Source organism: Ambystoma mexicanum, chromosome 3p, assembly GCF_040938575.1.
Source record: "Ambystoma mexicanum isolate Mex_15411 chromosome 3p, UKY_AmexF1_1, whole genome shotgun sequence".
Classification (NCBI taxonomy): Eukaryota; Metazoa; Chordata; class Amphibia; order Caudata; family Ambystomatidae; genus Ambystoma; species Ambystoma mexicanum.
In genome coordinates, this window is record NC_090925.1 from 758,998,947 (window position 1) to 759,012,606 (window position 13,660).

At 47.8% G+C, this 13,660-nt stretch overlaps 1 protein-coding gene across 1 annotated transcript in view; it reads right to left on the minus strand.

The window, feature by feature from the left end:
• Window positions 1–1,410: 1,410 nt before the first annotated feature.
• The window catches only part of ELOB (elongin B), a 211,105-nt gene continuing 198,855 nt past the window's right edge, over window positions 1,411–13,660 (minus strand). Inside the window, exon 4 of the mRNA XM_069651670.1 lies at window positions 1,411–1,981. Coding sequence (XP_069507771.1) covers window positions 1,869–1,981 — 113 coding nt within the window. The 3' untranslated portion in view covers window positions 1,411–1,868. The remainder of the gene's footprint in view (window positions 1,982–13,660) is intronic.

Sequence of the window (13,660 nt, forward strand, 5' to 3'; positions counted from 1 at the left end):
TATGAAAACTGACATTGGCTAGTCTCTGCCATTGCCTTTGGAAGCTAAGCACTTGGCTTGGTTTGGCCTCTGAAGATTCTTTTCTTGTTCACCTCCAACAGGAAATTAACATGTTTCTACTGCCGTACAAACTCTTACCATATACAGTAGCTCATGTCCTGCAACAAAGTCTACATTCACCTGAGGTATGGAGCCATCACAATGGAGGTCCTCAGGCAGTCAGGCATCTCAATTAAGTGCTCACTGCAGAGATCTACATTCAACCTGCTTAGCACAAGTTTAAATCCTTGCAATGATCAGCTTAGTTTTTCATCCTTTCCGGATCGATGGAGTATCAAACTGAGCAACTGTAATACTGCCCATTTACAGAGAAAAAAACAGGCCTTGTTATGTGGGTTAGCCATAAAAGAGTAGTCTGCAACAAATGTATTGCTTAATGTCCGTGGCATATGGTGGAATATGCACACAATTCCTCCCGTTGAAGAATTCAGCCTGAATAAAAAGAAAGAAATGTCTCTACCAAGAAAGGAGGGTTGGAGTTGCAGTGTCAAGTTGGTGAAATGGAGAAAACCATGCAGCCCTTTCTGTAAGCAGAAGAGAGGAATTGGGCGGAAACTATTGATACTGCAGAGCCAGGGAAGGGGAAATTGCATGTGCCCACTGCTTAAGCATTAAAGTAAGCTGTATGTATTCCAAACCAGTTGGAAAGTATTGAGAAAAGAATAGTAACCAGCAAGCATAGTAGTCAGTCCTGGTATACAATACCAAGGAAAAGTGAAAAGATAATTGACGAAACAGTTGTACAAACCCTCTGTATAGGAGATCCATTAGACAACCTTAAACTGATAGGCCCCTTGTGATCAGACGTATGAAGGAAGAATTGTGCCAGTAAAGGGGCATTGTCCAGACCTAGTGGGGTAGCTCAAAAGGTTCCATTGTATTGGGCGGATGTACTAAAGAGGATAGAGTGACAGAATATCTTGGCTAAGTGCTCAACCACTGTTCCATTATGTTAATCAAGAGAAAGAACTCCACGGTCAAGAAAATCTAAAACAGAAAGCCATCAATGCCTGTGAACACAACACTGATTAAATGTTTTGGAAAACAATAGAGGGTAAACCGCTATAACAAGTCTAAAACGTACTGCCAAGCTTTGTGGCTTGTATGTTGGCCAGCAGTAATGTCAGCTGTAGGCTTCAACACAGACCACAATCACAGTAGAAAAAGGCGTCGCATTCCATGATGTAATAAACTAACACTAGACAGACTGAACATTTTAAGATTGGGTTTAACTAAGCAACACTTCTGATTGAATGAGAGGCAGATGTACTAGGTCGGCCTGTGTTAACCTATCCAAACACCATCAATCGTTGGATTTGACAATCAATAATAGAGCATACAAAGGACATGTTAAATTAAAAATTTGTATTTTTCCCCAAACTTAACTTAAAAGGGTTACAGAGTTATCACGGATCAGTTGAGGGAGAATAGACACAATTGCTCCTCCATTTAGAGGAAGAGGGGGGGAAAAAAAAGGAAGAAAAAACAGGACAAACCTTTATTGAGCAACAAAAAAAACTTTAAAAAACAAAAAACCCTTTGTCAAATAGCTTTCTACACAGACGCCGTAGCCGGTTTTGAGTCCAACACACGCGGCTAATAAACGTGCATCTTTAAAGGGCCTTGGTTCACGCACTCCATGCTCCCTCGGCCTCTACATAAGGTGAAAGGTGGGGTGAGGGTCCACTTCAGCGGGGTGGCAGGTAAACAAGGGGTGGGGATATGGTGAGGCATAGGAAAGGGAACAAATGCAGGAGTGGGAGGAATTGTACGGAGGATGGATTCCTTCCCCTCTGTTGGACTGCCCCTCACTGCACAGCCTGCTCATTGGCGCTGCTACTTGAGTCCTGAGGCTTCATGACATCTGGTAGCTCAGGCGGGCTGGAAAAGGTGTCTATGCGCAAGGGTTCGAAGGATTCATCTGGAATGAAAAAACAAAATGGGTCAAATAAACGAAAAGGAGACAACCACCTGGCATTTTGCAATGTTCCACAGCAGAATCCAAAAAACAAAAACATCTTTCTACACAAGCACCAGCCCAAATGGAACCAACTAAGAAAGTGTGCCAGCAAAGCGTGTTGCAGAGAAATATCCAGCCAGTCAACAAATGAAACTAATGTCTGACACCAAACCAAACATCAGCACTGTATGCACACGCACAGAAAGATCCTACAGGTAAAAAGCAGCAAGGTAATTATCCAGGGGCGATTATTGCTAAATAAACAATCCCACCAGGGCCACAAAACCTATATCCGTTCAAGTCTGCATTTATCCCCACCAAGCAAGCACCTATCAACATCAGCTCATTACCTAAGCTAGTGACAGGACATCACCACTGATCCAAGCATGACAAGAGCAAATCAAATGGACTCTCCACAGTTGTAAAAACAAAATGTGCAACAATGCTTACACTGAGTTACTTGTATACTGTACCTAGCTAAGCAAGAAACAACTGCTAACCTAACATTTTAATAAATGGGAGTTTGTGGTATATCTATAATTTTACCCTGACTCTCCCAATCAAAGTGGGTTCTCAACCTTTGGTTCTGCATGGGTTTTGCACTACAACTCCAGTCATTCCTAGCTGGCATATCCAATTGTGAAGAACCTTGGGCCAACAGCGCCTTGCCATATAGGGAAGAAAGTTACTAGGCAACCATGTGCCTTGAGACATGGCTTTGAAGAAGGCACACATTTGATGCACAGCCAGCTTGTTAAAGAGCACGAATATACGGTAGGTCCTACTGTGCCTCAAAAGATTGCTATAGTCGACCAATAATGACATGCAACAGATCTGTTCTTACACTGTGCTTTTGGGCCTGTGTCACTAGCCTAACTTCAAGAAGACATGGCATTCATGAACACTTATAAACCCCTTTTTCTTGGCTTAATAGAAAGCACAAGCCTGGCTCTGTGAGAAAGCATTGCTCCTGTAAAGCATATGTAGGTCTTTCAGCTCTCTCAAGAGACTAGTCTTTTTCCAACTCCATGGATATAAAGAAGCGTTATGCTCAAATGATTGAGGCCGAAGACGCACCAGTCTGCTTTTGAACATAGTAAGATGCTCTCCTCTGCTCAGAATAGTGTCACAGAAGCTTTTAACACTGATCAAAAGGAGTGTGGTCCTGGTAAGCTCTCAGCTGCACAGAAGCAGTGAAAGGTTCACAGTGTGAGAGGTAATGCTATAGAAAGCAAGATTGGGGCGATACCAGGGTAGTGATCAGATGCATACAGAGACAAGAACATTCCACAGCTTAGAACAGGTGATCAGAGGTAAAACCTGGTGCCATAGAGGGACAATAAGGGGATGAAAGAATAAGTTACTCATACTGGTAACGTTCTTTCGACTGGATGTTCCCCTCACGTTTTCCTCATCCACGATATTTCCAATATCCAGCGTCAGCTGTTTCATAATTTTGTTTCAGCACAGGGTGCTGTGCGTCAATGCAGTCAACTCCATGTTAGAGGGCCTCCGTCTCGAGGATGTCCAAGGTATGAACGTATACGTGCAGCATCAGTTGGCTTCAGTTCGGTTTTTCGTGTCTTTCTTATACTAGAACTACCAGCATTAATGTGGCTTAGACCATACTAGACTCTGAAGGAAAAAACTGCAATAATATAGCAATTCTACTGTGTGGTAGGCTGGGAGGGGCAATGAGAAATACGTGGGAGGAACATCCACTCAAAAGAACATTACACCAGGGCTAAGTAACTTGTTCTTCGAACGTATTGTGTCCTCCCACGTATTCCTCATCTATGATAGACTCCCAAAGCAGTATTACATTTGGCAGAGGGAGTAAGAATTTTATCATCAATGGAGGTTGTGAAACGAATGAAGCAATGCTTTCCCAAAACTTCCATCCTGACTGAAGGTGGAATAAAGGCAGTAATGCTTTGTAAAAGTGTGAATAGTAGACCAAGTGGCTGTCTCACCAATAATTTTGCAGAGCAGAAGACGTAGTCATGCCCCTAGTGGAATGGGGTCTCAAGCCTTCTGGGGGATCTGTAGCATTCAGTATTAGCTAAAATAATCCATCTGGACAAGGTTTGTTTAGTTACAGCCTGTCCCAGTCTATGACCAGTGTATCCTATAAACAGGTACAAAGGTTACATTCACACTGCCCACTAATCAAAAAAGTCCATGCACAAGTTGCATATGTTCAGTTGCAAATCAGCCTGACACGTGTTTCAAGCTCTAAGCTCTCCCTCTGAGGCTTGTGAGATCCTAACAGTCTGTCACACTTGTCCATTAGCTGTGGATTCACTGTTTATGCAGTCATTAATTTATGAAACCGGGATTGCGTAATTCCTGTAGATTACCAAAAATATTGACAGCCTTTCTGTGTGAAATCAATTTGAATTGTCAGGCTAGGCTAATTTGCAACTGATTAAACATATGCAACTTTTGCATGGACTTTTTTTTTTATTAGTACGCAGTGTGCATGTAACCTTTGTACCTGTAGCTTTCTATTGTGGCTAGCTTGGCAGGCGACCCACACTTTACACTCACTCGCAGCCAGATCTCAATCAAGTTTGTGTAGCCTCTCCTGTTCGTTGCCAGGATGAGGTGGAGGGTAAAAAAGTAGGTAATACTATCTTGTTTCAAAATGAAAATCTGATACAATCTTAGGTAGGAATGAAGGTTTGACCTTATGGACGACCTTGTCCTTATAAAATACCATAAAAAGGTGGTTTAGAAGATCATGCCTGCAACTCACCCTACGAGCTGATAATGCTTCAAAAAATATGGTTTTGAGTGTTAGTAGTCTTAAGGGACATGAATGGAGTGGTCCAAATGGTGCACACATGAGAAACTTTAAGATTAAGGTCTCAAACAGGAACCTGAAAAGGAGATCCAGATAACACATTTGTGAGTCCCTTTAGAAATTGTATCAAAAGGTTTTTTTTTTTTAAAAAAAAGGAAGTTCCCTCAGACGAGTGCTTGAAGATGGAAAGCACTGCAAAATAACCTTTAATGGTTCCAACCTGGAGCCCCAGATTGGCCAAATGCAGCAGAAAAAGGTGTTTGGCATAAGGGTCCACATTCCTATCCCTGCATCAGCTGCAGAATGTATTCCAACGGCACAAATACTCTAGCCGAAAGCAAAATCTCCATTACGTCATCCGGGAGGTCCCAATCCTTGTACTTCAGCCTCTCATGGACCATGGGCGAAGGCAGAGTGCCTTGACCTCTGGATGGAGAACCCGACCCTCTCGCGAAACAAAGTCCTCTCTTTGTGGAAGACATATTGGCGGGCAGATGGACATGTCCAGAAGGCCCAATCCGGGGCAATTACGATCAAGGATTTCCCAAACTGTCTCAACCTCTGGATCATGTGAGGAATTACTGGGATTGGAGGAAACGCATTCAGGCGTGGAAACTCCCAGTCCACCACGTATGCGTCTCCTAGAGCTCCTCTTGGGGGAAATTCCCTGGAGGAGAACAGTTCGCACTTCCGGTTGACACCAGTCATTAACAGCTCCACTTGAGGGGTTCCCCAAAGGGTTAAGGACTTCCTGTGCTAGTTCCCACTCGAGGGAGACTGCTCTGCCTGCTCAGAGTATTTGCCGCCAAATCCAAACCTCTCTGGCAGGTGAACTGCTGATAGAGAGATTCCTTCTTGTATTGGCCAGAACGAGGGCTGCATTGCCTCTTTGCACAGTGGAAGTGATCCTACACCTCGTTGAGGTAGTACATGGCCACTGTGTTGTCCGTCATTATCAGGACATGCTTTCCCCCGTACAGAGGACAGAAAAGCCTTCAGCGACAGACTGATTCTACGACCATGGTTGCCAAAAAGGTTCTCCCTTCAGAATGTTGTCCACGCAGGCCCACTACAAGAGATTCTGTGCAACCCTGTTTGGAACCTGAAGCAGGTCTGACATGCTGTCAGAATCGAGACCACTGTCCTGGAGGGACCATTGGAGGGATCTCCTACTCAGGTGAGTCTCTGGCACAAGGAAAATGCCTGAGCAACCTTAAGAAGTCTAAGGCCGAGAGACGCTGGGCACACTGAAATATGGCGACCATCTGCAGAATGTCTTGAGCCCTCTCCTCGGTTGGCTAGGTCTTTCTCAAGGATGTATCCAGAACTGTCCCAATGAATTGAAGGTTTTGTGATGGTATCATATGGGACTTCTTGTAATTGAGGGGGAAGCTTCGTCTGTGGAGAGTGGCACTTCACGCTGAGATGATCAAGGACTTCTTCGGGAGAACGTGCTCTGATCAGCCAATCATCCAGGTAGGGTAGACGTGAATCCCCTTTTACGAGACTCGCTCGCACCAGTTTGGTGAAAACCCTCGGGGTGTAGATCAGCCCGAACGGCAGAACTCAAAACTGATGAGAACCGCCAATGGCGAACCTCCGGTAGTCTCTGCTTGAGATGAATTGTCACATGAAAATAAGCAACCTGAAGGTCCAATGATACCATCCAATCCTGGAGCTGGAGCACCTTAAGGTTCTGAGAAAGTGTGAACAGCTTGAACTTGTCCTCCCTGAGGAATTTGTTCAAGAATCTCAAGTCCAAGATGGGTCTTAGTCCTCTGTCCTTCTTGGGGATTAGGAAATATGGAGAATATCATGCTTTGTTCCTCTCCGTTACAGGTATTGCTCTATAGCACCTTTCTCTAGCAGGCTCAACATTTCCTGCAAAATGAACAGATCTGGAAACTTTAACAAATGGCTTCCCAGTGCATGATTCCGTGGTCTCCGAATTAAGAGGACGCAGTAACCTTGGGCTTTGGTTTCTAATGCTCAAGCATATGAAGTAATACCCCCGCCATTCTTTCAGATACTGAGGCAGTCTGCCTCCAACTGGGGTGTCGCGAGTCAAGACCTCACAGGTTTTGAGGCAGCTGAAGGTCCACTGGGGTGAAAGGGCTGAGGCTGCCTGATTGCGAGGTATGCAGTAACAAAATTGCTGCAAAAGTAGTCTGTGCAAAAAAATTGTAAATGGTATAATAGGTCCGGGGATGCAGGGGTAACCGCGATTTGTTTGGTAAATGGCAATTTTTGCTGCGATCTTAACACATGGAACAGACTGCGGCACCTAGGGACTTGGCTGCCACCTTCGAGGTCTGCAGCTTCAAAGCTTTCGTCAGCCTTGCTGCAGGCATAAAAAGTCTAGACTTCACGTCCGGTGCACAACCAGACTTCCTTAACCACGCAAACCTGAGTATCACAGTGCTTGCCGCCATGGTTCTGCTGATACGGTCAGCAGAATCGACTCACATGGCCTCTTTGCCATCTTTTACAATGGCAAAGAAGCCGTCTCCTTCTTCCTCTTCGGGGATATGTTCAGCCGCCACTGATGGACAGTCCCATAGGGTGAAGTTACATTTTGCAAGGGCACATGTAGAGTTGGCAGATCTGAGTCATACTCCCGGCAGAAAAGACTTTCCTTGACCAGACGTCTATGCGCTTATCAACCCGATCTGGTGGAATGGTCGGATAGGCAGCTCGCTTGGAGGTAGCAGTTGTTGCTTGCACAGCCAGGCTTTCTGGGGTAGGAAGTTTAGACAAGTAGCTGGGGTCACTATTTGACGGCCTATATTTTTTTTGTCACATTTTAATTGAATGCTGCACTCGATTCTGGTGCTTCCCAGTTGGCACTTACTATTCTGTAAAGCGAAGCCATGAAAAGGTAGGATTGGATCCCTTTGTCCAGGATATCCATGAGGTCATCCTGCTCAAAAGGGAGGGCAGCCCTGCTCCATACCATAAAGTCAGTGACCCTGGTCATTAAATGTCTGAGATGCATCTGCGTGATCATCTGGTTCCGGCTTGCCAAAATCCAACTCTGGTGAGGTGTCCACCCCACTGGCTGGCTGTAAATTCTCACGCAGGTCCTGCAACCTAGATTCATCCGATATAAAACTATTAGGAGTGCCATATTGTAATAGAAAGGATGGCTCACTGTCTGAATGCTCATTGTCTTCATAAATGGACGCGAGAGATAAGAGCAATGGTGTTAAGGATTTTTGAATGACTGGTAAAGGCGTTCATTGCTTCAATGGTTTCGAGCCAGATGCCAATGGAGTAGTCACCAAACGTGATTTTTGCATCAATGGCATTGACGGCGCCAATGGCATCGATTACTTCGACTTGCCCGTGACAGACTAGTATGACTCGACGGATTCTTTGAGAACTTCATCATGTCGAGGACTCAGCTGCTGTGGATGAGAATCTGGCCTTCGTCCCGGACTCGAGGGCAAGCAGGATTTGGCTTGCGCCCTTTCCCTACCAGCTTCAGAAGGCACGGTAGGAGCATGGCCTACTTGCTTCGAGGGATTCTGACTTTCGAAAATGTTTAGCATTTCCTGCCTAAATGATATCCATTCAGCGGGAGTAGAGGCATTAGTGGGGCAAGATACTTCTCTCTGAAGAGGAGTCAGACGATGAAGTAAGCCATTTATGATGCCTTTTCTTCGATTTCCTCAAAGACGAGTGGTGTGAGCCACTGTCGAGGAGTCTCGTCTCTCACTTCAGAGGAATGTTTTAGCAAGGTTGTAGTTGAAGGGGATTTTTTGGGGAGTCTACCTACTGCCAATTTCCCTTTATGCTCCTTCAGAGCTTTTCCAGTCACCAACACATTTCTGACAGGTCGACAGGTCAAGGTCTTGTGCTCCACACCAAGACACCGCAAGCACATCCAATGGAGGTCCGTAAGTGACCTTTTAGCGTTGCAGTTCTGGCATTTCTTAAACCCGGTCTTTGGGGTTGTCGGAGCCAAAGTCAGACATTCACAATTTTGAAGAAAAATATGAAGTGTGCCGTAGTTCACAAAGCGAAAGCTTACTCTGAAAAACAGACCTGAAGCCAATGGGCGCTGCACGTTCCATACGACATGCATTACTAACCGTAATAGCATTTCTGATTATTGTATCTGCTTAGATTCACATGCTGTGCATATGGTCCGACATCCAGTGGTAACCGCAGAGTATTGCATCTGGTCTTTCGGGGACCGAAAGGGGACGTCGGCATAGGTGTTTGTAACACCATCCCTATCGTGACGTGTAATGTGCCCAAAATGTCACGCGCTGAGGTCCCTCCGATTGTATTTTTTCTGCCATGAGGGAGCCCAAGGCTATTGTGAGCGAGTACGAAGAGAGAATAATCGGGTTACTCACCGTAGTGACCACCTTACTCCTAGTCTATAGTCCCCTTTCCTCCATACTTATGGGACATCTCTCCGTCCTGTGGGACGGGACCGGAGCACTTTGTAAAAAGCAACCAAAAATTTTGCAAAAATGTGTCCTTCCTCTCTTTCTTGCGTGGGGCCTGGCACGCGGCCGTAACCCTGCCCACCTCGGCTCCGCCCCACGCATTGCCCATCAGTCCTTTTCTATCGCCAGGTCCAAGACCTATTAGCAATAACAGAGGAACCTAATTAGAAGGGACGGCGGGCGGGCGTATGGAAGAAAGGGGACTATGGACTAGGAGTAAGGTGGTCACTACGGTGAATAACCTGGTTATAACTCCTACATCCCATCCTCTTTCCTCCATACTTATGGGAGATTCCCAAGCACTCCTTACAGGAACTATGGGTCGATGGAAATATCCCTTACTGAAAAGAAGTTCTCAGCACAGCCTGACCAAACACAGCATCAGCTCTTGAGCTCATCTCTAGACAATATTGCTTACAGAAAGCAGATGGGGAGGCCCAAGTAGATGCCCTAGCGATGGTCTCCCAGGGGAGACATTTCTGAAAGGCAACCACGGCTGCCTTGCCCCGCACCAGGTGTGCATGAATGATTTTAGGAGGCTTCAGACAGTGGAAGACTCCGTAATGCAGGCGGTGATCCACCGAGAAATAGTCACCTTAGATGACTGCTTACCTTGTGGGTTACTAAAGGTCACAAACAGTTGGGAAGAAGCCCTAAGCTCGGATGTTCTGTCCAGATAGAACTTAAGAGCCCTTCTGACATCGAGACCATGCAGAACCCTTTCTGCCTCTGAGGCAGGGGTCAGAAAAAAGACCGGCAGGGAGATCGACTGATTAAGATGGAACTCAAGATACCACCTTCGGCAGGAAAGCAGGATTTGTCCGTAGGTCCACCTTATCCTTGTGAAAAACCAAGAAGGGATGCTCCATCGACAAGGCCTGGAGCTCACTCATCCGCTTCGCTGATGTAACGGCGACCAAAAAAAAAAAACAAAAAAAAAACCCACTGTGACCATTTGGCACAATGCCATCAAGACCACATTTAGATCCCACGTCGGGTGCAGATTACAAATTGGAGGATAGAGGCGTGTCAAGCCTGCAAAATGCCTCTTAACCACTGGGTTACACAGAGTAAGAGCATTGGTCTGTAGAAAGTTAAGCGGAAACCGCTGAAAGGTAAGTTCTGCATGACAGAACGTGTACAGCCGACTCTTCTAAGGAGGACAAACGACAGTACCGTGTCAATTGTAGCCTCCCTTGGGTCCAACTGCTTGCTTAAACACCAATGACAACCTGAGCCATTTGCTTCTGTGCTGGGATCTAGTCGAGGGTTTCCTGGCTGCCTGGATAATGCATATGTTATCCACAGACAAGTTAAGATGGCCGGCCACCACGGGCTATGAGTAGAAGAGAACAGTTCACCGAGTTCTTCAATTTACAAATTGCTCGGTGAACTAGAAACAGAGGCGGGAAAGCGTAAGCTCTCATGTTGTGCCATGGAATCTCAAGAGCACCCCCCCCCAGAGAGGAGGCTCCCAGCCCCCCTCTGGAGGCATACTGAGGAAGCTTCTTGCTTGCTGCCGTAGCAAAGAGGTCCACTTCCGGTGTGACCCAACGCAGGAAAATCCACGAGGACCTCCGCCTTCAATTCCCACTTGTAGCTGACCATTGTCCGTCGGCTGAGGGCATCTGCTGTGACATTCAGCTGGCCCGGAATGTGCACTGCAAGCAGCCAAACACCGTGAAGAACAGCCCACTCCCAAATCTGGATGGACAGGTCAACGAGAGGGGGAGACTTGGTTCCCCCTTCCTTGCTGATGTAATACATTGACACCGCATTGTCCGTGCGTATACGGACCACCCTGTTGGCAACCATCAGTCTGAACGCCCTGAGCGCTAGGAAAATCGCCAGAAGCTCCAGATTTATTTGAAGGAGCTTGTCCTGAGGCGACCAAAGATCTGAGACCCTAAAACAATCCAACTTCGCACCCCACCCCAGAAGGAAGGAGTCCGTCATGACCGTCACCGTAGGGGCTGGGTCTTGAAAGCCTGCACCCACCAACAGGTTGCTGAGAGGAGATCACCACTCCAGGTCCACTCTCATGGAAGCCGGACTCATCATCAGCTTGGAGTCCAGATCCACAGCCTGACGCCAAGAACTCCGAAGAGCCATCTGAGTTTGCCTCATCTTGAGACGAGCAAGAGGAAGAGCCAACACGCACGAGGCCATGAGGCCCAGAAACCTCTGGAACCACCAGGCCGACATGCTCTCCGACTGCGCAAACATCTGACAGGTGGCTAACAGATCCGCATTCTGTCCCCTGTCAGGTACACGCTGCAGTCGACCGTGTTCCAGCGAAAACCCAGGAAAATAAAGTCCTGCGAGACTGTCATGGAAGACTTCTGCCAGTTCACTGACAGCCCAAGATGGAACAGGAGCTGAAGGCGAGATTGAAGATTGCACGTTTCTTTGAACGGGCAAGGACTGCATAAGAGCCTGTCGTCCAAATACGGATACACATGGATACCCTGCAGACGAAGATAGGCCGCAATCACCGACATCTTCGTGAAGACATGCAGCGCCGAGCTGAAGCCAAAAGGAAGCACTCGAAACTGGAAGTGCTCCTCTCCCAAAGAGAAACTGAGATCTCCTGTGTGGATTCCGAATCAGAATATGCATGTACGCACCCTGAAGATCCACCACGCTGAGCCAATCCCCCATCTGCAAGAAAGACCGTATCTGACTGGGCGTGATCATCTTGAATTTCTCTTGGGGTAGGAAAAGATTGACCTGGGAAAGGTCTAGTGTGGTGCGCAGGCCAGCCTGGTTGGGTTTGGGCACTGTAAACAGTCGGGAGTAGAAGCCCTCCCCTCGTTCCCCAAGAGGAACGGGTTCCACCGCTCTGAGGTCCAGAAGCTTCTGCACTTCGGCATTCATGGAGGGCGATCCCGACAGTTGGAAAGGAGGGTTGAAGGGTGGGGTAAGGGGTAAGGGGTAAGGGTAAGCGGAAGCCTGCCTGAGCGACTGATGAGACCCATCTGTCTTCGGTGATGGTCTGCCATGCCTCCCAATGAGATGCGATGCGTCCTCCCACCGGGGTCTCGTGCGAGCGCAGAGAACCCTCATTTTGTAGGTTTTTCAGTGGTGTTGCCACCTGAACCTGAGGAGGAGGCTGAGGAGCAGGAGAAAAACTGAGTCCGTTGTTGCCTCCGGCGGTTATTCCCCGAAGGGGTATCCACTCTGTGAAATTTCCGGTAAAGGAAGCCCCTGAAACCCGAGGAGGGCCGACTTTGCGACAGCGGTCTCTGGGTTTTAAAAGGAGTTTTAACCAGGACCGACAAAGACTTAGCTGTTTTTGTGCTATCCTTCCTCTTGGTCAGCACTACATCCGTTGTAGAATGACACAGCTCCTTACCGTCAAACGGAAGGTCCAACATCTTGTCCTGTACTTCCTTCGAAAACTTGGTGGCATGTAGCCACGCCTGTCGTGAGGCATCAACCCCCAGCATAAGGCCCCGAGCCGAAGTGTCTAAGTGGTGAGCTGCAGCCTCCAGGAGATCCTGGCCCAAGACCTGACGTCGGATAAACCCGCCTTAAAATCCTCCAGCTTCTCAACCGGTGAGACACCTCAAACTCTGACAGATCTTTCCACATCCGCATATTAGCCCCCGCTAACACTAGTTCGGCATTTGCCTGCCAGAGATGCAAGGCCGAGTTAGCAAAAATCTTCCTCCCAAGGGAGTCAAGGAGCTTGTCCTCTTTCCCCAGAACCTGAGTAGCCGTCGTGGAAGAGGATGCTGCAGGCCTGGACTGTAAGGTAGCCGCAGCCACCACCGTGGAGGAGGGGGGGGCGGACAAGATGACAGGGCCACCTCTTCCGAAGAGTGCAACCTGTATCGCGCGTCAATTTTCTTATTGACGAAAAAAGTCCAGAGTGTGGCTTTTCACAGACCCTACGGACCTCGGCCAAAACGCCCTTCTGCCAGAACAGGCCGGTACGCTCCAGAGGAGACAGGGTGAACGCCCCAGAAAGCACGCCCTCCTGTGGGGCGGGTGCCTCGGGCACCGGAACATCCAAAAAGACATGTCCAGTACGCGGTCATGAAAAGCTCTAACAGAGCGGGGCAGGTCCTCGTTGTCCTGGTCGCCCTGTGCGTCATCCAACAGGTCAGGATCCTGCTGAGCCTTGTCGGGCACTGCCTTGTCCACAGGGGACAAAGGGGGTAGAGGCGGAAGAGTCGGCGAAGGCACCGTAGGTAAGGGAGGCACCGACGGGACCACCAGAGGAACAGGTGGAGCCAGAGGCACGGGTGGACATATCTCCCTAAAGAGCCCTTTGAAATATTCCCTCAAGGGGTCGGTACGCATGAGCGTCTGAAATTTACCGAAAAAGGCATCCTCCGTGGACTGTTTCGGAACCAGAGGAGGCCTCTC